This window comes from Tachyglossus aculeatus, chromosome 6 (genome assembly GCF_015852505.1).
Source record: "Tachyglossus aculeatus isolate mTacAcu1 chromosome 6, mTacAcu1.pri, whole genome shotgun sequence".
NCBI classification, from domain to species: Eukaryota; Metazoa; Chordata; class Mammalia; order Monotremata; family Tachyglossidae; genus Tachyglossus; species Tachyglossus aculeatus.
Genome location: NC_052071.1, coordinates 42934750 through 42958788, shown reverse-complemented (window position 1 = coordinate 42958788; position 24039 = coordinate 42934750). Strand labels below are relative to the sequence as shown.

The 24039-nt window shown below is 48.7% G+C and overlaps 1 protein-coding gene across 1 annotated transcript in view; it reads right to left on the bottom strand.

The window, feature by feature from the left end:
• The window catches only part of DGKK (diacylglycerol kinase kappa), a 145505-nt gene that overhangs the window by 58544 nt on the left and 62922 nt on the right, over window positions 1-24039 (bottom strand). Inside the window, exons 2-8 of the mRNA XM_038748152.1 lie at window positions 22583-22693; window positions 21389-21469; window positions 20232-20336; window positions 11850-11982; window positions 10564-10670; window positions 9194-9319; window positions 7474-7576 (exon numbers count right to left, since the gene is read on the bottom strand). Of these exons, the coding sequence (XP_038604080.1) occupies window positions 7474-7576; window positions 9194-9319; window positions 10564-10670; window positions 11850-11982; window positions 20232-20336; window positions 21389-21469; window positions 22583-22693 (766 nt within the window). The remainder of the gene's footprint in view (window positions 1-7473; window positions 7577-9193; window positions 9320-10563; window positions 10671-11849; window positions 11983-20231; window positions 20337-21388; window positions 21470-22582; window positions 22694-24039) is intronic.

The window sequence follows — 24039 nt, the reverse complement described above, 5'->3', positions numbered from 1 at the left end:
TGTGCTGTTTTTCCGCTGAGCAGTGGGCACTTCCAGGAAAGATAGGTACAGAAGCATTTCTAATTCGGTCCAGCTCTGCACTGATTCATTCTGTAGTTTCAGGCAAGTTATTGCGTTTCTCTGGGTCTCAGTTTCCCCACAGGAGGAGAAAGGGTGGCAGCAAGCTTAACAAGAACGTGTCTGAAAAATGCTGAGGAAAGTGACGGCGTAAGTAGATGGTCCTGCAATCTTGCCTATGTAACTCCTGCTTGGAATCTAGTTTCAGGAGTGGAGCAATGAGTAGTCCTAAATCAGAAAGCAAATGCCCTAATATAAGTCGGAGTCACCTCTAGCTACTTCCAAGTCTTGAAGATTTGGACGATCAGTCAATTAATCAATTAGCCAATGGTATTGAGTACTTAATGGGTGAAGAACATTGTGGTAAGCACTTGGGAGAGTACAATACAACAAGAGTTCGTAGGCATGTTCCCTGCCCACAACAAGCTTTCAGTCTAATAATTATAATAATAATAATAATGATGATGGTATTTGTTAAGCGCTTACTATGTGCCAAGCACTGTTCTAAGCACTGGGGTAGATATAAAGTCATCAGATTGTCCCACATAGGACTCACAGTTTTAATTCCCATTTTACAGATGAGGTAAGTGAGGCACAGAGAAGTTAAGTGACTTGACCAATGTCACACAGCAGACAAGTGGCAGAGTCGGGATTAGAAAGGCGGGATTAGAACCTACGACCTATGAATTCCAAGCCCATGCTCTTTCCACTAAGCCAAGCTGCTTCTCTGTAGTCCAGAGAAGCAGCATGGCCTAGTGAATAGAAAAAAAAAACTTCTAGACTGTGAGCCCACTGTTGGGTAGGGACTGTCTCTATATGTTGCCAACTTGTACTTCCCAAGCGCTTAGTACAGTGCTCTGCACACAGTAAGCGCTCAATAAATACGATTGAATGAATGAATGAATGAACAAGGGCCTGGGAGACAGTCAAACCTGGGTTCTAATCCCAGCTCCGCCACTTGTCTGCTGTGTGACTTTGGGCAACACAGTTAACTTTTCTGTTTCTCAGTGACCTCATCTGTAAATTGGGGATTAAGACCGTGAGCCCCACGTGGGACATGGACTGTGTCCAACCTGATTAACTTGTCTCTACCCCAGTGCTTAGTACAGTGCCTGGCACTAGTAAGCGCTTACTAAATGCCATGAAAAAAATCCCATAGAGGGACAGATAGACGAATATAAATAATCAGCCAATTGCATTTATTAAGTACCTACTATGTGCAAAGCACTACACTAAGCACTTAGGAGAGTACAATACAATAGAGTTGGACAGGGCGGCAATCAGGAACTGAAGATATCATAGCATTCAGGGAAGCTGACCAAATCAATGGTATTTAGTGAGTGCTTACCACTACTATTAATAATAACTGTGGTATTTGTTAAGTACTTCCTATGTGTCAAGCACTGTAGTAAGCATTGGGGTAGATACAAGATAATCAGGTCCCATAGGGGGCTCACAGTCTAAGGAGGAGGGAGAACAGGTTTTGTATCCCCATTTTGCAGATGTGAGGGAACTAGAGGTATAGAGAAGTTAAGTGACTTGCCCAAGGTCACACAGCAGGGAAGTGCCTCATTGATCTCATCTGTAAAATGGGGATTGAGACTGTGAGCCCCACATGGGACAGGGACTGTGTCCGACCCAATTTGCTTGTACCCACCCCAGTGCTTAGTACAGTGCCTGGTACATAGTAAGTGTTAAATACCATAATTATTATTATTATTAAGCGGCAATGAATTAATCAATAATATTTATTGAGCGCTTATTACATGCAGAGCACTGTCCTAAGCACCCTGGAGAGTACAATAAAACAGAATCGGTAGCCACATCCCTGGCCCACAATGTATATATTTGTACAGATTTTATTACTTTGTTGATTTTACTTGTACATATTTACTCTTTATTTTGTTAATGATGTGCATCTAGCTTTAATTCTATTTGTTCTGACGACTTTGACACCTCTCTACATGTTTTGTTTTGTTGTTCCGTCTCCCCCTTCTAGACTGTGGGGCCGTTGTTGGGTAGGGACCGTCTCTATATGTTGCCAACTTGTACTTCCCAAACGCTTAGTACAGTGCTCTGCACACAGTAAGCGCTTAATAAATACGATCGAATGAATGAATGAATGAATCTCCCCCACAAATTCCTGTTCGCTCCTGGTGTCAGACATGGGCACACATATGGCGGGGGGATGGCAAGTCAAGGAGTGGTTAAGACTTGCATTGGGGCCACTCTCATCTGCTCATGGAGTCAACACCCTGCCCCTTCCACCATGTGCTCAAAGCCACAACCAAGCTCCAACCATAACGTAGACACCACAGTCAACTCTCAGATAGAGGACTTGGACCTGTGCCCTTTGGACAGTTGATATTCACCCTTGATATACGGAGCTAATGTACATATCTTTATATATCATGAATTATTTATTTATATTAACCTCTGTCTTCCCCTCTAGACTGTAAGCTCGTTATGGGTGGGAAACGCGTCTGCTAACTGTTGTATCATACAACAGAGAAGCAGCGTGGCTCAGTGGAAATAGCACGGGCTTTGGAGTCGGAGGTCATGGGTTCAAATCCCGGCTCCGCCAATTGTCAGCTGTGTGACTTTGGGCGAGTCACAACTTCTCTGTGCCTCAGTTACCTCATCTGTAAAATGGGGATTAAGACTGTGAGCCCCACATGGGACAACCTGATCACTTTGTAACCTCCCCAGTGCTTTGCACATAGTAAGTGCTTAATAAATGCCATTATTATTATTATACTCTTCAAAGCACTTAGTACAGCACTCTGCTCATAGTCAGTGCTCAAAAAAATACCGTTGATTGACTGACTGAAATAGGGAAAGGATTCTCAGTGGGCAGAGGGGAGAAAAGTCTCCCACAAGGTGAATCTTCACAGGGCAAAATAATCTCAAATCCCACAGACTATCTACTGAGAACACAAGGAGGTGTGTCTGTGGCATTGTCTACACGACTGGGGAAAGAGTGAGGATTGAAACACTGACATTTGACCCTGCTTCAGGACAACCCTGCACAAAGGTCTTTGAAGAAACAAAGTGACCCAGCCTCACTCCGTTCCCAGACCAATGTGGGCAGACAACCGGGAGCAACGTGACTTTACTAGGGATTACCCCCACAGAGGGACTCTCTGTGCCTCAGTTACCTCTTCTGTAAAATGGGGATTAAGTCTGTGAGCCCCAAGTGGGACAACTACCTTGTATAATAATAATAATGATGGCATTTATTAAGCGCTTACTATGTGCCAAGCACTGTTCTAAGCGCTGGGGAGGTTACAAGGTGATCAGGTTGTCCCACAGAGGGCTCACAGTCTTAATCCCCATTTTACAGATGAGGTAACTGAGGCACAGAGAACTTAAGTGACTTGCCCAAAGTCACACAGCTGACAATTGGTGGAACCGGGGTTTGAACCCATGACCTCTGACTTCAAAGCCCGAGCTCTTTCCACTGAGCCACGCATCTACTCCAGAGCTTAGAAGTGCTTGGCACATAGTAAGCGCTTAACAAATACCATCATTATTATTATTATTAGGAATTGACCGGACACAGGGGAGAGGATGAGAAAGTCAGTCAGAATTTACTGAGCGCTTACTGTGCACAGAGGGCTTGGGAGAGTACAATATAGCAATATAACTGACCCATTCCCTGCCCACAGTGAGGTTACAGTCTAGAGAGAAGCATTGTAGCTCAGTGGATAGAGCATGGACCTGGGAATCTGAAGGACCTGGGTTCTAATTATGACTCTGCCACATGTCTGTTGTGTGACCTTGGGCAAGTCACTTCACTTCTCTGGGCCTCAGTTACCTCGTCTGTAAAATGGGGATTGACTGTGAGCCCCCCGTGGGACAACCTGATCACCTTGTAACCTCCCCAGCACTTAGAACAGTGCTTTGCACATAGTAAGTGCTTAATAAATGCCATTATTATTATTATTATTAAGTCACTTCACTTCTCTGGGCCTCAGTTACCTCATTTGTAAAATGGAGATTAAGAGTGTGAGCCCCATGTGGGACAGGGACTGTGTCCAAACTGATTAACTTGTATCTCTCCAAGTGCTTAGAATAGTGTGTGGCACATAGTAAGCGTTTAACAAGTACCACCATTATTTTTCTTATTGCTATTATTATTGCTGTGTCCCTGCTTGCATCTACCCCAACACTTAGTACAGTGCCTACAAATAGTAAGTGCTCAATGAATACCATAATTATTATTGTTACAATACAACAGAGTTAGTAGATATGTTCCCTACCTCCTAGGAGTTTACAGTCTAGAGGGGGAGACAGACATTAATATAATGCACAGACATGTACATAAGTGTTGTGGGGCTGAAAGTGGGATAAATATCAAAAGGCCAAGCAGGGGGGGAATTATAGGCAGGTGAGAGGCCAAAACCAAGGGTTCAAAGGTGAGGGATGAGGTCTAGGCTCCTGGTGCTGACAGGAGGAAAGTGTGTTAGCTGGATGATAGTGGGGAGAGGAGTGAGGTAAGGTAGCAAGGGGAGAGCTAATTATGCGCCTTAAAGTGGATACTGTATTGGTGGTTCAGTGGTAGAATTCTCATCTGCCACACGGGAGGCCCGGGTTTATATTGTCCTTTCCCAAGCGCTTAGTGTAGTGCTTTGCACACAGTAAGTGCTCAACAAATACGACTGAATGAATGAGAGAGAGCAATTTCTGTTCAATGTAGAGATATATGGGCAACCATTGGATGATGGGGAGATGGGCACAGAATAATTCTCAAAAAAATTTCTGTCTGAGAGAACAAATCAGAATTCCCCTGGGGGAATGTCTAGTGGTCTTAGGTTTCCACTCCCTTTTACCTTTTCACTAAGGTGTCAGAGAAGCAGCATGGCTCAGGGGAAAGAGCGCAGGCTTGGGAGTCAGAGGTCATGGGTTCTAATCCCGGCTCTGCCACTTATCATCTGCGTGACTTTGGGCAAGTCGCTTAACTTCTCTGTGCCTCAGTTACCTCATCTGGAAAATGGGGATTAAGACCGCGAGCCCCATGTGGGACAACCTGATTACCTTGTATCTCCCCCAGCGCTTAGAACAGTGCTTGGCTCACAGTAAGCGCTTAAATACCAAAATTAGTATTGTTATTGTTTAGGGAGAGATGTGAACTGGAAACCGGCAAACCACAGAATGTGGAAGTCTGCTTTGCTCCCAGCCCTGGCTCAGGGAAGCACAAAGCAAACAGCACCCGACCTGAGCGGCAGGTTGGGCTTTTGAAATTTCTTGGTGTCCCTAAAAATAGGTCAGATCTTTTTAACTTTGGCACCTGATTTGGGACCTGACTGTTCATCCTCACTTCGAGTCATGAGTAACGGGAGAAACAGATGAGAGAAGCAGATGACAGAAGTAGCCAAAGATCATCGCAGAACAAGCAGAGAACTAAGTGGGGGAGTTGGCCATATTTAGAGAGCAGGGCCAGATGGAGCCTCAGAGAGCACAGAGAAGAAAGTGGCAGTTTCCGCCGCCTCTTGGAGCCAAGCGTTTCACCAAGCGGGAGAGACTCCAAATCCAAGTCTGAGGGCGGAGGGCATGAAGAACAGACCACCTACCCTTCCTTCTCTCCTTAGACTCCCTCATACTTAGACTGACAGTCCCATGTGGGACAGATATTGTGTCCAGTTTGATTGTATTGTACCTACCCCACAGTTTAGAACAGTGTGGCACATGGTAAACACCTAACTCCTTCCTGTTTAGGCTGTGAGCCCCAAGTAGGACCTTGCCTGACCTGATTTTCCTATATCTATCCCAGCCCTTAGCACAGTGCTCAGCCCACAGTAAGCCCTTCATGAATACCTACAACAGTTATCATTTTTGTTAATAGATAATAACAATAATAATTATCAGAAGAAGAATGATAACTTCCCACCAGAGAACACTAAGGAACACTAGAACCCATGAGAAGCAGCATGGCGTAGTGGATTAGAGCACAGGCTTGGGAGTCTATCCCAGCTCTGTCACTTTTCTGCTGTGTGACCTTGGGCAAGTCACTTCACTTCTCTGCACCTTAGTTACCTCATCTGTACAATGGGGATTGAGACTGTGAACCCCACGTGAGACTGTGCCCAACCCAATTTGCTTGCATTCACCCCAGCACTTAGTACAGTGCCTGGCACATAGGAAGCGCTCAACAAATACCATTATTATTATTATTATTACCTAACCACACTGGCTGCAGTTATGCCCAATCTTGTACCAGTCTCATTTTCATCCTAGGAAAATCCCCGGGCTCTGGACCAAGTCACTCCACCTCTCGGCCTGCCAACCTCGCTTCAGAGTCTGTCAAACATATTGCCACCAAACAAGATCTCAGGAAGTGACAGATAAATGTGGTTTTGGATGAAAGTTTTCAACAGGCACGGTTAGGCAAAAAATTAGGCATTGCCTCACCCCAAGAAAATTCCGTACTATACCGCTCGGAAAGCCGGCGGATAAAGTTGGATCGAGTCTGTCAGAAACAGAATGTCCAGGGCGAGAGAGATTTCTGTCCATTCCCCCTACCCTCTTCCTCCCCTCTCCAACTCTTCCCACCGCCTCGGTTTGAGAAATTGGAACACCAGAGTCTTGGCAACCAGCAAGCTGCCTAAGGTCAGTCAGGAGAAGAAGCCGCCCTTGGTCCTTCTGGGATTAATTATTTTCACCCGTGCTCATTCTGAGGCAGATGTCCAGCCATGGCTCAGTAAATTACGGTGGCTCTAGACACCAGGCCTTGCCAGCTTTTGGCTAATTGGATGGAGAGGTTGCTTTTGCCTTTCCATAGCTGCCATGAGGGCAAGGTACCCGCACCGCCTGCTTGAGGGATTTTAGGAAAGGTCTTCCAGCAGCCACCTCTGGGTTTTGACCCCTCTGCTTACTTGAGCCCCAGAGCCCCGACAGTGGTGCAGAGCAGCAGAAAGGCAGTGTGGCCTACTGGAAAGAGCACGGCCCCCAGACTCAGGATCTAATCCCAGTTCTGTCACTTGCCTGCAGTGTGGCCTTGGGCCAATCGCGTAACTGCTCTGGGCCTCAGTTTTCTCATGGGCATTAAATATCTGTTCTCCCACCCGTTTAGGCTGAGAGCCACCTGTGAGACAGGGACTGTGTCCAACCTGCTTAACCTGTAACTACTCCATTGCTCAGCAGAGTGCTCGGCCCACAGAAAGCACTTAATAAATATTAGTATTACAGTGGAAGGTGCCACTTCTGACTGACAGACCTTATGTTCTCCATCATGTCCAATAACTCTGCACTACCTCAGCCTGGGTGAGATTGGGAGAAGTCCTCCCTTACTGATTTGTCGCAGAGAGAAATTCAATCCCAGTCCTTACTCTCCTCTCTTTCTCCTCATGCTCCTCACCGCACAGGGGCACCATAGGCTGGTCGCTCAGCCAGCTCTCTGATCCCGCCCTGGCTTACCATCTGAATCAATGCTGTTCAGGGCCGTCGGAGGAATGATGGACACTTTATACTGCCCCAGCGGACATTTCTTCCCCAACTGCTCCTTGCAGACGCCATGAACCTGAAACGACCCCGGAAGTGGTTGTCGGCAAACGGTCCAGAAGGAGCTGCCTCCTCACCATGGCTGAATCTCCATCCCCATCCTGGACCATCATGCCTCTGCACCCAGCTCACCTGACCCCAGCGGGCACTGGTGTGTGCGCCCACAATTAACCCGCCCACCCACGTGGAAGCTGGGCAGTCTTCCCTCAACTGGGGGGCTGGGGGAGGGCGGGGAAGATGAGGACTGTTAGAAAAGACTTTTCTTCCTTCATGCTCCCGCTTCAAGACGGGGGTGAGAACAGCAGAGATAGTTAATTTGCTCCTCCTTGGACAGAGCTAGACCTGAGGTGGAGGATCCTCTCAGGAGGGGTTCTACCAGCTGGCCATGCCTCTCAGAAGCTTCTGGTAGGAACCCACGTTGACCCAGCCAGGATAGCCTGGCCAAGAACCCTGGGAGCAGGAGAAGAGACCGTTCGGGGAGGCGAGCAGGGTTTGAAAACCTAATGTCTTGCCCTCCCGCCCCTTTGTCACACTTCCTCCCCGTCCCAGCCAATCCCATGGCAGATTTGATGATGATGGTATTTGTTAAGATTTAATCCCCTGGACTGGCTTTTGGCCGGCCAGTTCAGGTGGCGGCAGCCCAGAGATGTAGCAAAAACTGCCTGGGGGTCAGAATAGACCCTGCTGCCTCTAGCCCCTGAGGATCTGGAGAGATTAACTTCTCTGTGCCTCAGTTCCCTCATCTTTAAAATGGGATTAAGATTGTAAACCCCACGTGGGACAACCTGATCACCTTGTATCACTGCAGCGCTTAGAACAGTGCTTTACACATAGTAAGCACTTAACGAATACCATCATCATTATTATCATCATTGCAGGGGCTTCCTCCCTCAGAGGGCCCTCCGTCCTGACCCCCTTTACCTTTCGCTTGTACTATACACCCAGAGAGAAGGTACCCGGTCCCAGCAGACAACCACAGGGGTTATGACCAAGGGCTTTCCCCTGCTAAACTGACAACTGCTGGTTGAGAGGTAGAAGAACCACCCACATAAGGGGAGAAAGAGGATGAGCAAGGATTATCCTCCAGGAGTTCAGGGGCTTAACAAATCTTCCTGGGGTCCTTTTGCTCAACAGCTCGAGGCTTGCAGGTCTCCCAACACTAAGCACGTACCTCAGTCCCATTCCATCTACCACGACTGTGAGCCCAGGGAGACAATAGGGCCAGAAGTGGGAGGGGCTATGTAGGACCTCCTGGGGAATTCTTGTGGGGAGGGGGAAGAAGAGCAGGAGAGAGGTCAGCCCGGATCAGAAACAATTTTTGTTCCAGAATGACTAGCGGGAGAAAGGGAGGGAGAGGGAAACCAAGCTACCCCTGACCTTACTGACCACGGAGCTACCTAAGACCCTCAGGGCTCTGCTAATGCCCTCGACCCCTGCGGTCTTAGGCATCTCTAAGTCCGGAATCTGGATACCCATGTGCTGAAGGAGCACACTGTATCTGATGTCGTAGCTGGGTTCTGGGGTGTCTCTGACCACTGCACCCCAAGCAGGAGTTGTTGGATGCTGAGCTTTGAGCGGGGGAAGGGGGTTGGGGAGGAGCAGCTGGGTGTTGGGGGGAAGGGAGGTGATGTCTTACTATTGCCTTGCACCAGAGGCACCGCCAGTCTTGAAGCCTGCGGACGCTGCCACACGTGCGGTCACACACTGCACACCGGGCGCTGACTGGCAGGTTCCCCTCCAGCCACTGATGGGGCATAGCCACCTGGGGATGGGGAGAAACAAGGCGGAGGAGGGGCTCAGAGGCACAGCAGAGGAGGGAGTCGGGGTCATGGTGGAGGAGAGGCTCAAGGGCATGATGAAGGGGACCTCAGGGTCATGGTGGAGGAAGGGTTAGAGGTCAAGGAAGAGGAGGGGCTGGGAATCATGGCAGAATAGGGGCTTTGGGGGGCTTGGGGTCCCGGCAGAGGAGACGTGGCTAAGCCATGGAATTCCTCCCTTCCCTGCAAGGGGGACCAAGGTCCAGCACCATGCAACTGCAAACTGCCCAGCAGTTTGAGGGAGCTTCAGTGTTCCAAAGCAGGACAGTGTCCTCGCCCCAGATCTTCAGAAGGCACCGGGAGATTGTTCCAGTCTTCCCCAGGCCCCACCGGGGCCCCATCAGTGCCCCCTCAGGATCACCTACTAAAATTCGGTAAGGGTTGCTGGCAGAGCTAAGCCCCCCGGGTCGTCTGTAAGGCACTGGCCGATGCCAGGCCTGCTTCGAAGGTGGGGCACGGGCAAGGTCATGGTCACCTGGAAGCCAAGGTGTTCCTGCCCATTGCCAGCCCTGCAGGGAGAAATGGCCCTGTGTGTAGGGTGGGATGGGGAGAGAAGGACACCTCTAGATTGTAAGGTTGGGCTGGGAATGTCTCTATTTATTGTTATATGGTACTCTACCAAGCACTTAATACAGTACTCTGCACACAGTAAGGAGAGAGAGAGAGAGAGAGAGAGAGAGAGAGAGAGAGACAGAGAGAGAGAGAGACAGAGAGAGACAGGGAGAGAGAGAGAAGACAGAGACAGAGAGAGAGAGAGGAGAGAGAATCAGAATCATCACCTGGAAGCCAAGCTATCCTGCCCATTTCCAGGCCCGGGGGTGTAGGTGGAGGAGAGACAGACAGAGACAGAGAGAGATGGAGAGAGAATGAGTGTGTGGGTGTATAGAGGTGGGAAGGGTATGCAATGAGGAGAGGTGGTATTGCTGAGAGCCTCGCTTCAGGATCTGGGCTGACTTGTCAGACAATTTTCCATGACCCCAGGAGATGGGGGTGGGGGGAAAAGAGCACCCACACTTGTGGGGGGCCTACCTGGAGCTAATCAGGAGCCGAATGGGGGAGGCCAGGGAAACTGAATTCCCATAACAAGGACCCCCAATGGGGTGAACCCTCCTGCAGTGGAGACCCCATGGTGCTGGGCAAGGAAGGGAGGGTGTGAAAGGGCAAGGCATGACCACGACTTTGTACTCACCCCATCTTCATCCTCAACGATGTCATTTCCTATGGAGGCCAGTGTAGTCCACTTGCAGTTGTTGGTGGCCCGCACAGCACAACGCTTATGGGCCTTGAATTTGCACACTGAAAGCGAGAGGGAAAGGAGTGAAAGTAGACAAATAATAACGATGATACTAATCCTAATGGTGGTATTTGTTAAGTGCTATCGTGGTACCAAGCTCCGTTTAAACAGCTGGGCTACACACAGTACAATCATATCAGATCCAGGTCTTGTCCACACAACACGCAGAGTATAAGCAGGAGGGAGAACAGATATTTCAACCTCATTTCACAGAGTTGGAAACTGAGGCATAGAGCAGGTATATGATTTCCCGAGGTCACAGAGCAGGCAGGTGACAGAACCTGATTCCCAGCCCGGGGCTCTTTCGACTAAGCCTGGCTGGTTTAATGCAAATCGGCAGAAGGGCAAGAGGGGAAGTCAACCAGAGAATAACATCAATAGGAGAGATTCCCTCACCGCCCCGCTAGGCCAGCCGAGAAGGAGCACAGCCTAGCATACAGACCAAGGGCCTGGGAGTTAAAGGACCTGGGTTCTAATCCCAGCTCCGCCACTTGTCTGCTGCATAGCCTTGGGCAAGTCGTTTACCTTCTCTGGGCCTCAGTTACCTCAGCTGTAAAATGGGGATTAAGACTGTGAGTCCCAAGTGGAATGTGGATTGTAACGAACCTGATTAGCTTGTATCTACTCTAAAGTTTAGGACAGTGCCTGACACAGACTAAGCACTTAACAAATACCTTAAAAAATATTCCTGCAGTCAGATTCAACCAGGGAACTTGACCACCTCCTTGGGACCGGGACAGAGTGTAACCCTACAGGGGACTCAACGCACTAGGCTTTATTCGTCTTCTACATGTAAGCTCATTGTGGGCAGAGAATGTGCCTGTTTATTGTTATATCATACTCTCCCAAGCGCATAGTACAGTGCTCTGCACACAGTAAGCACTCAATAACTATGACTGACTGACTGCTGGCCTGACAGTGACTATTCGCTTTTTTTAAATGGGATTTGTTAAGCGCTTACTATGTGTCAAGCACCATTCTAAGAGCTGAGATAGACACAAGATACTCCGGTTGGACATGGTTCCCATCCCACATGGGACTCCTAATCTAATTCTTTGCTCTCTCTTCCACCTACAAGGCCCGAACCCGCTTACAAGAGTCACTGTGGGCTGAGGGACAGAGGAGAGGGTGACTCCCCATGCCCACAGGCACGGTGCCAGGCTGGGGGAAGGGGCTGATACCTTCACAGGAGAGACCGTGAGAGGTGACACCGGAGAGAGCTTCCCGGCAGACATTGCAGAAGGTGGGTCGGGCGTGTGAGCACGCATACCAGTTGTGCATCCCGGAGAAGTGCTCCATGTTGAACTGGGTCGCCTGCAATGGAAAACAGTTCCTTTAGCTGTCAGCCATGAAGGGAGAAGCAGCGTGGTCTGGGAGAAGCGGCCTGGTCTGGGAGAAGCAGTGTGGTGTAGTGGTTAGAGCACAATCCTGGGGGTTCTAATCCCGGATTCGCCACTTGTCTGCTCTGTGACCTTGGTCAAGTCACTTCACTGGGCCTCAGTTCTCTCATCTGTAAAATGGGGATGAAGAATGTGAGCCCCATGTGGGACAGGGACTGTGCCCAACCTGATTAATTTGTATTACCTTCTCACTGTGCCTCGATCTCACTGCCAACCCCTGGTCCATGTCTTCTGGCCTGGAACGCCCTCCCTCCTCAAATCTGACAGACAATGACTCTCTCCACCTTCAAAGCCTTAGTAAAGGCACATCTCCTCCAAGAGGACTTCTGCTCTCTCTGGGAGAGAATACCTTGCCAAACTGGCACTAATGTGGTCTAGTGGATAGAGCAGGGCCTGAGAGTCAGAAGATCTGGGTTCTATTCCCAGCTCTGCCAGTTGCTTGCTGCATATGACCTTGGGCAAATCATTTGTCTTCTCTGTGCCTCAGTTTCCTCAACTGTAAAATGGGAATTCAGTACCTGTTTTCCCTCCTACTTAGTCTGTGAGCCCCATGCTGGACAGGGACTGTGTCTGACCTAAATGACCTGTATCTACCCCCACACATCGCCCTCGGCTTCAAGGCTGTCCATCACCTCGCCCCCTCCTACCTCACCTCCCTTCTCTCCTTCTCCAGCCCAGCCCGCACCCTCCGCTCCTCTGCCGCTAATCTCCTCACCGTGCCTCATTCTCGCTTGTCCCGCCGTCGACCCCTGGCCCATGTCATCCCCCTGGCCTGGAATGCCCTCCCTCCGCACATCCGCCAAGCTAGCTCTCTTCCTCCCTTCAAAGCCTTACTGAGAGCTTACCTGCTCCAGGAGGCCTTCCCACACTGAGCCCCCTCCTTCCTCTCCCCCTCCTCCCGCTCCCCATCCCCCCACCTTACCTCCTTCCCCTCCCCTCAGCCCCTGTATATATGTATATATGTTTGTATGTATTTATTACTCCATTTTATTTGTACATATTCTATTCATTTTATTTTGTTAATATGTTTTGTTTTGTTGTCTGTCTCCCCCTTCTAGACTGTAAGCCCGCTGTTGGGTAGGGACCATCTCTATATGTTGCCAACTTGTACTTCCCAAGCGCTTAGTACAGTGCTCTGCACACAGTAAGCACTCAATAAATACGATGGAATGAATTAATGACACACAGTAAGCGCTCAATACCATTAAAAACCAACAACCCCCCCCTAAAAAACCCCTCCCCCCCAAAAAAAAACCCCTCTTCCTTGGGGCACTCTGCTCCCGCCCAAACCATTTGTCCCAGCACAGGACTGGGAGTCAAGAGATCCAGGTTCTAATCTGCCACCTGCCTGCTGGGAGACCTTGACTGAGTCCCTTATCTTTGTTCCCCAATTTCTTCATTTGGGGTTTCAACACCTGTTCATTGCTCCCACTTAGACTGTGAGCCCCAGGTGGGACAGGGACCATGTCCAATTTCATTATCCTGTATATACCCCGGCACTTAACTCAGTGCTTGGCACAGAATAAGCAGTTAACAATCACCCCAATGTTTATAATAATAACAATAATAATAATGATGGCATTTATTAAGTGCTTACTATGTGCAAAGCACTGTTCTAAGCACTGGGGAGGTTACAAGGTGATCAGGTTGTCCCACAGGGGGCTCACAGTCTTAATCCCCATTTTACAGATGAGGCCCAGAGAAGTGAAGTGACTTGCCCAAAGTCACACAGCTGACAGTTGGCGGAGCCAGAATTTGAACCCATGACCTCGGACTCCAAAGCCCATGCTCCTTCCACTGAGCCATGCTGCTTCTCATATTTATCCCTCCTTATCCCAGGATCGGCTATCCCTGTTCCCTCTGATTGCCAAGAGAGCAGTTTCCTGCTTGATCATCAATTATGTAAAAATAGATGAGGCAATTAATTCTTGTCAGGGATCCACTCACCTTGGTAATTAGATGGAGTGTGTAAGAGTATTTTTCACAGCACCAGACTTTATCTTCTGCTCCTGGGCTCTTTTTTTTGGCATGTCTTTTCTCCCTCCCCCTGCTCCTAGCTGCTATGAGAGTCTAGTTAGTACCCATTTTCACAAAACAGCTCAGGGAGAGTTGGGGACTGTCCTCTTTGCTTCCAAAGATGTGTGGAACTTGGGAGGTGTTGGAAGGGAGGGAGGGAGAGTGGAGTCAAGATTTCTGGGGTCTTTTTGCTGTTTATTTAGAGTTCGTTCATGCTCCCCTGGGCTCCAGCTTTAATAATAATAATAATACCAACAATTATTATGGCATTTGTTAAGCACTTACAACGTGCCAGGCACTGTTCTAAGCAGTGGGGTAGATGCAAGATAATCGGGTTGGACACAGTCTTTGTCCCACATAGGGCTCACAGTTTCAATCCCCATCTTTCAGATGAAGAATTGAGGCCCAGAGAAGTTAAGTGACTGGTCCAAAGTCACACGGCAGACAAGTGGCAGAGCCAGGATTAGAAACCAGGTCCTTCTGACTTTCAGTGTATGGGCCGGCAGGTGTACTATCCACTAGGCAACACTGCTTCTCTACTACTACTAAAAATAGTATTTGTTAAGCACTTACTAATCAGCCAAGACCTGGGGTAAACACAAGGTAATGAGACTGGACACAGTCCCGGTCCCACATGGCGCTCACAGTCTAGTGGGAGGGAAAATAGGTACTTTAAAAATCTTCTCAAAAATCTCCAGTGGCTACCAATCAACCTACGCATCAGGCAAAAACTCCTCACCCTCGGCTTCAAGGCTGTCCATCACCTTGTCCCCTCCTACCTCACCTCCCTTCTCTCCTTCTCCAGCCCAGCCCGCACCCTCCGCTCCTCTGCCGCTAATCTCCTCACCATGCCTCGTTCTCACCTGTCCCGCCGTCGACCCCAGGCCCACGTTCTCCCCCAGCCTGGAATGCCCTCCCTCCCCACATCCGCCAAGCTAGCTGTCTTCCTCCCTTCAAAGCCCTACTGAGAGCTCACCTCCTCCAGGAGGCCTTCCCACACTGAGCCCCCTCCTTCCTCTTCCCCTCCTCCCTCTCCCCATCCCCCCCATTACCTCCTTCCCCTCCCCACAGCACCTGTATATATGTTTGTACGTATTTATTACTCTATTTTATTTGTACATATTTATTCTATTTATTTTATTTTGTTAATATGTTTTGTTTTGTTCTCTGTCTCCCCCTTCTAGACTGTGAGCCCACTGCTGGGTAGGGACCGTCTCTATATGTTGCCAACTTGTACTTCCCAAGCGCTTAGTACAGTGCTCTGCAAACAGTAAGCGCTCAATAAATACAATTGAATGAATGAATGAATGGATTTAACCCCATTTTACAGATGAGGAAATTGAGGCACAGAGCAGTCAAATGTCTGACCCAAGATTGCATAATAGGTGGTGGAGGTGGGATTAGGATTAGCCTCCTGACTTCCAGCCCTGTGCTCCTCTGTGGCTCAGGAATGCCAGCGCGGGTTGCCACTACCCAGCTGATGCGGGATGGCCCCTCTCATACCTCCCTCCTTCTTTCCCTCTCATTCAACGTTGACCGTCAGCTCCTCAGCAGACCATAAACTCCTTGTGGGCAGGGATCGCGTTCCCAACTCTGTTGTACTCTACCAAGCATTTAGTACAGTGCTCGGCACACGACATGCGCTCAATAAATACCAACTGAGGGACTGTTTTCCTCTCCTTCTCTATCAATCAGTTCTAATTTCCTGTAGATTATAAACTTGTTGTGGGCAGGGAATATGTCTGTTTATTGTTATACTGTACTCTCCCAAGCACTTAGTAGAGTGCTTTGCATGCAGTAAGTGCTCAATAAACACAACTGAATGAGTATTGAGTGCTTGCTGTGTGCAGAGCATTGTACTAAGCACTTGGGATAGTACAATAAAACAGAATTGGTAGACACAATCCCTCTCTACCTAAAGGTGTGTGAGCTGCATTTTATCCCTGATATTTGAATACTGCCAGCCCCTTTAAAAGAAATTCACTGAAAACGAGCCTCATTTCTCTATATAGCCAGAGACCACCAGACATTGGATCCATTAAGGATGGAGTTGCTAACTGCATTCTCCCTCCTCTTATCTGTCTAACCTTCATCTAGTCGGGAGGATTAGCTAGCCTACCCAGCCGATTAGTAGAACTCTGCTGCTCTCCTTCCCCCTCCACCCACTTTCGCCGCTCATGTGGTATGCGAAGCTGCTGCTGGATGGAAGTGTTTCAGATTCTGTCAAGCTAAAGGCAACAAGTCCCAGCGAAGCCTAGTGATTCTGAGCTCCGACTGTTGCTGCCAAGACATTCCAGGAAGGAAGGGATGGTTGCCCGGGTTGGCGAAGGGGATGCTGCCTCCAAAGACACCCCTCTGGGGGCCCAGCCCCAGCGATGGGAGGATGAGGTTATTGCCTTAGGGGACTTGCGTCTTAATGACAATCCAGCCAAAGGAGGTCTACTGGCCTGGGAGAATGGCCAACTGCCAACACCCAGAGGATTCTAGGTTGGGGAGAGCGGCTGCTAGCCGGGCGGAGAGCAACCCTTCTTTGGATCACCTGCTGGAGTGTCTCCCAATCCCGTTCAAGTCCCCACCTATCAAGTCTGAAAATATCCCCTTTTTATGGTATTTGTGAAGTGCTTACTATGTGCCAAGCATTGGGGTAGATACAAGTTAATCTGGTTGGAAACAGTCCCTGTCCCACATAGGGCTCACATTATTAATCTTCATTTTCCAGATGAAGTAACTGAGGCCCAGAGAAGTGAAGTGACTTGCTCAAGTTCTCACAGCAGACAAGGGAGTCGGGATTAGAGACCAGGTCCTTCTGACTCTCAGGCCTATGCTCTATCCACTAAGCCACACTGCATCTCCACTGTGCCGTGTGGCTTCTCCTCTGCCCACAAGGGATCCCTGACTCAATTGACTAATTGAGACTAGGCCAGGGTACTTGGGATTTGCTACATGAGGCACACAAGCACTCTCCCAGGCACCGAAGAGAGCAAAGAAGAACTCGAGCACTTAAGGAAGTGACTAGTGACTACCCTTGCAGCAGAGCTCTCTCCAGAGAGGCAGCATGGCCTACTGGCTAGAGCATGGATGTCTGGAGTCAGAAGGATCTGATTTCTAATCCCAGCTCTGCTACGTGTCTGCTGTGTGACCTTGGGCAAGTCACTTAACATCTCTGTGGCTCGGTTACCTCATCTGTGAAAATGGGGAGTAACAGTGTGAGCCCCATGTAGGACAGGGAATGTGTCCAACCTGATCAACTTACATCTGTCCCAGTGCTTAGAACAGTGCTTGGCACATAGTAAGCACTTAAGTACCATAATCATTATTATTATTAATGGTATTTGTTCAGCAACTACTATGTGCCAAGCCCTGGGGTAGATGAAACATATATGCAGAGCCCCTACCCGATCTAGGGCTCTCGATCTAAGGCAAAGAGAAAAGCAGTGTGGCCTAGCAGACAGAGCACGGATCTGGGTGTTAGAAGGACCTGAGTTATAATCCTGCCTCCACCACTTGTCTGCTTTGTGTCCTTGGGCAAATCACTTAACTTTTATGTGCCTGTTATCTCATCTGTAAAATGGGGGCCCAGGTGGCACAGGGACTATGTACAACCCGATAAGCTTTTATCAACTCCAGCATTCAATACAGTGTCTGGCACATAGCAAGCACTTAAGAAACACCATTAAAAAAAAAAGGGCAGGGGAGAATCAGTATCTTATCCCCATTTTACTGATGAGGAAACTGGGACCCAGAAAATTAGGTGAGGTGCCCAAGGTCACCCAGCAGGTAGCGTTGGAATTAGAACTGGGGTTTTAGACTCCGGTCCTGTGCTCTTTCCACTAAGCCACACTGCTTCTCTCCCATCAGTCGACGGCTCTCTCTGGCCAGAAAATTAATTGGTCCAATAACAACTGTCCGTTTTATCGGTCATCTGAGTCACTATTTCTCTAGGGGTGAATCTCTGACTACCGGTCTCCATTTCCTTCTGTCTTCAAAAGTTTGGTGGCCGCAACACTCACTTGATTAGGGCCGGAAGGGCCACTGAAAGATGAGCTGTTCTAGCGAAGCTAGCTCCAACTCGAGCCTGCCCTTTAGTGAACATCTGTGGCTACCGTTGGCAGCTGAAGCGGTTGCTACTGACGTCCACGTCCATCTCCAAAGTCTCGTGGGCCACATGGTATCTTGCTCAAGTGGAGACTTCACTCTCAGTCTGCCACCCACCAGCCATATCTGCTGCTATCTCCGCTCCCTCAACACTACTGCCTCATTGCTTCAAATTAACGGCCTTGGAAATAGCTGCCCACTCTCTTGGGGTGAGTCACTAGTTTTGCAGGACCCAATATTCAGGAAAGTTTCTTTTAATGGCTTTTAGTTTTAATTTTTTGGTACTTGTTAAGTGCTTACTATGTGCCAGGAACCATACTGAGCGCTGGGTAGATACAAGTTAATCAGGTTGGACTCAGTCCCTGTCCCACATGGGGCTCACAATCTTAATCCCCATTTTACAGATGAGGGAATTGAGGCCCGGAGAAGTGAAGTGACTTACCCAAGGTCACACAGCAGACAGGTGGCTGAACTGGGATTAGAATCCAGGTCCTTCTGACTCCCAATAATAATAATAATAACAGCATTTGTTAAGTGCTTACTATGTGCAAAGCACTGTTCTAAACGCTGAGCCCATGCTCTATCCATTAGGCCATACTGCTACACATACCACTCTTACTTTGTGCCAGGCACTGTACTAAGAACTGGGGTAGATATGAGGTTGGATACAATCCCCGTCCCACACTGGGCAGACAGTCTGAATCCCCATTTTACAGATGAGGTAACTCAGGCACAGAGAAGGCAAATGATTTGCCCAAGGTCACACAGCTGGCAGGTGGCAGAGCCAGGATTAGAACCCAGTTCTTCATTCATTCCTTCATTAAATCGTATTTATTGCATGCTTACTGTGTGCAGAGCACTGTACTAAGCACTTGGAAAGTACAATTCAGCAATTAAGAGAGACAATCCCTGCCCATGACTCTCAGGTCCTGTGAACTTTCCACTAGGCCTCGCTACTTCATTTCGCTTCCTGGATAACTGCTGAGGGATGAGGGAGAAACTTCAATCTATGAGGCTGGTATTCGCAAGGTTGTTTCCAGTGGCCTTTTGCTTCCTAACCAATGATCCCAAGGGCCTAAGAATAATAATTATTATTATTGTAGTTGTTAAGCACTTACTATGTGCCAGGCACTGTACTAAGCCCTGGAGCAGATATTGGGTTGGACACAGGCCTGGTGAGCAAGGTTTAGTCTCTTATTTCAGCCATCCTTCTCTTTGGACACTGTTTGAGTAGCTGAAAGAAGGACAATGTTGCCAAGGATAGGAGAGGGTCAAATTCAAGGAATTTAATAAAATTCACAGGAAGCTGCTTACCTTTAGAGCAGCAAATCAGAACTCATAGTTGGAAAAGGACCAGCAAGGGTTAGAAGCAAGAAGAGATGAAGTTGACCCTCACTGTCTCATCTAAACCCCGCCTGTCCTCCCTCTGACTTAATAATAATAATAATAATTATGATGGCATTTATTAAGCGGGACCCAGGCATGCTGGCCCCTAAATAAATCACTGCTCCAAGACCTCCCCGCCTATTTTCCCTGCCTACGGCACCGGAGTCTGACTTCTCCTCACCTCTCCGCTACCCGCCGCTCACCAACCTCTTCTCCAAGCTCAGTCTCCCGCGCCAGCTGCAAACAGCCTCCCTGGCCAGCAAGGTCATTAAAACCTAACACTTCTCCCAACAGGAGCTCAATCCGCCCGGTAGCTCGAACCCACGCTCGGAACTCGGATCGTGCCTAGACATCCTGGGGCCTTCACAGAGGTCGGTGCAGACTGAGTATACGAGACTGTGGGGGGACAGATTGCATTCTTCACCAGGTCAGAGTTAATTAGTCCATTTCCAAGCAGCCTAAAGCAGCCTTTATAATTTCATCCATAAATAGCTCCCAGGCAGATGGACCCTGTTCCCACCTCATTATTTTCCTGTTTGAAGGGCAGTTTTACTAATACAATCCATTGAAGATTGAGAGAGAGAGAGAGAGAGAGAGAGAGAGAGAGAGAGAGAGAGAGAGAGAGAGAGAGAGAGAGAGGGAGGGAGCAATGTGTATTTTCCTTACCTCATTAATTTCCCACTTCTGGACGGATTTGAGGGCACTAATCCAGTCTTCCATCTCCTTCCGGTTCTCGGCACATAGGATGAGTTTTCGGAAAGGGGTGATCACCTGGACCAGAAGAAGCCCAGTTAGGAATTTCAAATGCCTGGAGCTTCTTCAGCCCTAGACACATCCACTAGAAAACCCAAACGGGAAGACAACATGGTGCCTGGAGGGCTGCAGCCTGGAAGATGCCAGCCTTTCTGGAGTGCCCCAGGTGGAAGGCAAGCGCTAAAGGTAGAGCGCTTAGTACAGTGCTCTGCACACTGGAAGCGCTTAATAAATATGATTGACTGACTGACCAGGTGGGCCTGAAGCCAAAAGGATCTGGGTCCTAGTCCCTGGTCTGCCACTTGTCTCCCATTCAATCATATTTATTGAGTGCTTACAGTGTGCAGAGCACTGTACTAAGCGCTTGGGAAGTACAAGTTGGCAACACATACTGATCTTGGGCAGGTCACTTAACTACTCTGTGCCTCAGTTACCCTATCCGTAAAATGGGAACAAGGGCTGTGTCCAACCTGAGTAGCTTGTATCTACTCCAGTGCTTAAGGCAGTGCCTGGCACATAGAAGCATTTAACAAATACCTTGAAAAAAAAAAAAAACATTTCAGTTAGCTATCTGGATTCTGTATGAGGCTTCCAGTCTCTCCAGACAGGAGGTGCTGCTGGGAAGAGGAGAGAAATACGTGCATGGAAGAGTAATTGCTTTGCTAGAAGGTAACAAATTTCTCAAAGGATGGCAGGTAACATCCTGTCCAAGTTCCCCCTGTTGCTGATCTGCTCATCTTCCCCTCTGGGAATCCTGTTTCCTCCCCTTTCTACACACTGGGCTCATTCCCTTAAATTGGCCCCTAAATGGTCATTTGTCCCTCACCTGAGACAAGGAAAGATTCATGCCAGGGGAGCAGCGGAGGACGTGGGTTTCATTAGTTGTGTTTTTCCACCCGTCCGTCTCCTTCAGGGAGAATGAGTGAGGAACAAAATGTCTACAAGCTGGAGGTTCCTTGAACAAATGTGCGAAGCTGTCTGAGGCCAAGGAAACCCAAAGACCGAAGTGGCAACAGGAAGCCCTTATTGTCCCTCCTCGCCCCCGTGGCCCAGAACTGTGCCAAGCTTACCGTAAAGCTGTTGTTAATGTTCTTGGTGCTGGTCTCTGCCACACTGGCATCAGAGAGATCCACCTCATCAAAGATCAGGGACTGGAAAGACAAAACAGGGGTAGTGATAAAGGTACAGGCCCTGGTGATTGAGGCAGTAAAGGAGCAGTAAAAGTTCTAGAAACAGAGATAAATTGTTTTCTCAGCTTGGATCCTGAAACACCTCCAGCCCCTCCCAGTCCGCTCTGCAAACACCTCTGAAAAACTCGGGGCCCTAGAGATTGGACCTCTCAGTAGGTGAAGAAAAAACAGGAGGAGTCTCGGAGATCAGGAAGATACTCAAAACTCTTCAAATCTGGGAACATTTCTGTCCTCTACCAGATTTCTCTGATTGGGAACTTTGACAGAGCTTTCAGGAGAAAATACGGGCTGGGCCTGGTCTCTTACCCAAGGTGAATGTTTCAAGAGTTTTGGCTCATTTTCTTTCAGCTCAGTTTGTCCAAATAAAGCTGGCATGGGGAGTTTCATCCTATCTTCTACCATCTCATGTGGCCCCTGAAGGTTCCCCAGGGACTCCAGGAAGTCGCTCAGGAAATAGTCAATCAGAATTGAGTTCCCTAGATGGTTTCTGACCATTAACTTGGGTCTCCCCACCAAGAAATCACTACCTTACCGTCCTTCATCTTTCATTCCATCATATTTATTGAGCGCTTACTGTGTGCAGAGCATTGTACTAAGCACTTGAGAGGGTACAAGACAACAATAAACAGATACATTCCCTGCCAACAACTCTCACACAGACACAAACGTAACCCTCATGAGTTCAGTCGGATTAAATCAGCTGCAGAACAGCATTTCCAAACAAAGAGGCATGCTAAGCCTCGAAACCTGAACGGAGATGGGGCAACCTGGGAAAAGCCAAGGAACACCTGCCCTCAAGAGACAATAGGGCCAAGGGAGTTCTTGTAATGATGAAAGCCATGAAGGCAACTCGGTAATTAAAGTGGCCCTCTCTGTTGGGCCCAAAAGGGAAGCTGGAAAGAGAGCAGCAAAAGCCATGTCTCACTCAAGATCTCCCCCACCCCCCCCGAAAAAAAGAAGATAATTCAGCTAGCCCAAGGCTAATCCATTGTAATTTCCCCAGCCCCTCATCTCCCAGGTTCAGCACTCCCCCCAAAATGCCAGGGCACACCCTCTGGGGCTCGCATTCAGTACCTTCGAATCTTTGGCGTAGTAGAGAGTCCTCCCCCGTAGCTTGAAGTATCTCCTCTTCCACCTCTGGAAAGAGCTGGTCTGCTTCAATAGCAGTCCTTCCTTCACACTCTTCTGCATGGGAAGACACAAGAAAAGCAGTCATCTCAGCTCAGAGCCGGGCTACTGGATATAAAAACGCCTCACATTAGCTCAGAGACTGAGGGACACACCTGTTGAGTGACCCAAAAGGACGAGCCAGGAGAAGAGAACATGATAACAAAGGCTGTCCATCTGCCTGGGTCAGTATACAATGGGAACAAGTGAAACGTGACCAATAACCCAGGGCCCTATGAAGTTCAGCACTCGAAGCCACCATGCTGATCTCTCTCTCTCTCTCTCTTTCTCTCTCTCTCTCCCCTCTATTTTTTATGGTATTTGTTAAGTGCTTACTATGTGCCAAGCACTGTTCCAAGAACTGGGGTAGATACAAGGTATTTAGTGTGTCCACAGTCCCTATCCCACATTGGAGCTCACAGTCTCCATCCCCATGTTACCAACGAAGGAACTGAGGCAGAGAGAACTGAAGTGACTTGCCCAAGGTCACTCAGCAGACAAGTCGTGGAGCCGAGATTAGAACCCAGGTATGTGCTCTATCCACTAGGCCACACTGCTTCTCTATCTTTCTCTCTCAGCTTTGACAAGCACTTATTGAAGATAAGATTGAGCCGCTTCAGAGGCCTGCTGTGGGGACTATGATGATTGTAATTAAAGGTTTGTCAGGGAGTGGGAAATAGGCAAGTCCCAAGGACACAGCAGGTTGAAAGCGCTCTGCTGACCAGCCACTGAGCCTACGCTTGGGAGCACAGATTCCCTGCTTGACAATTTCCCGGTGGATTCCCTGCGGCCCCTGGCAATATGTTTCTCCTCCTCAGCTGGGGAGGAGGTGGGTGGTGGAGACCTTCTGAGCCCACTCTCTGTAGGAATTTGTAATGGAGGGGAGAGACTTTTATCCCCCTTTCACCACAGTTCTGTCCCTGCCATTCCAATTCATTCAATCGTATTTATTGAGTGTGGAGTGCAGATTGCTGTACTAAGCACTTGGGAGAGTACAATAAACAGATACATTCCCTGCCCGCAACAAGCTTACAGTCTGAAAATCCACAAATCAGCAAGTGTGTGTTTGAAAGAGCCCCTTTGGCAAAGGGATGTTCCTCTTTAAGTCCCAGGAGGGATTTGTGCCCTTTTTTCTCTTTTTTTAATGGTATTTGTTAAGTGCTTACTCTGTGCCAGGCACTATACTAAGCACTGGGGTAGATACAAGCTAATCAGTTTGGACACTTCCTCTCCCAGAAGGGGGCTCACAGTTTCAATCCCCTTTTTACAGATGAGGTAACTGAGGCACAGAGAAATGAAGTGACTTGCCTAAGGTCACACAGCAACAGACAAGTGGCAGAGCCAGGAAAAGAACCTAGGTCCTT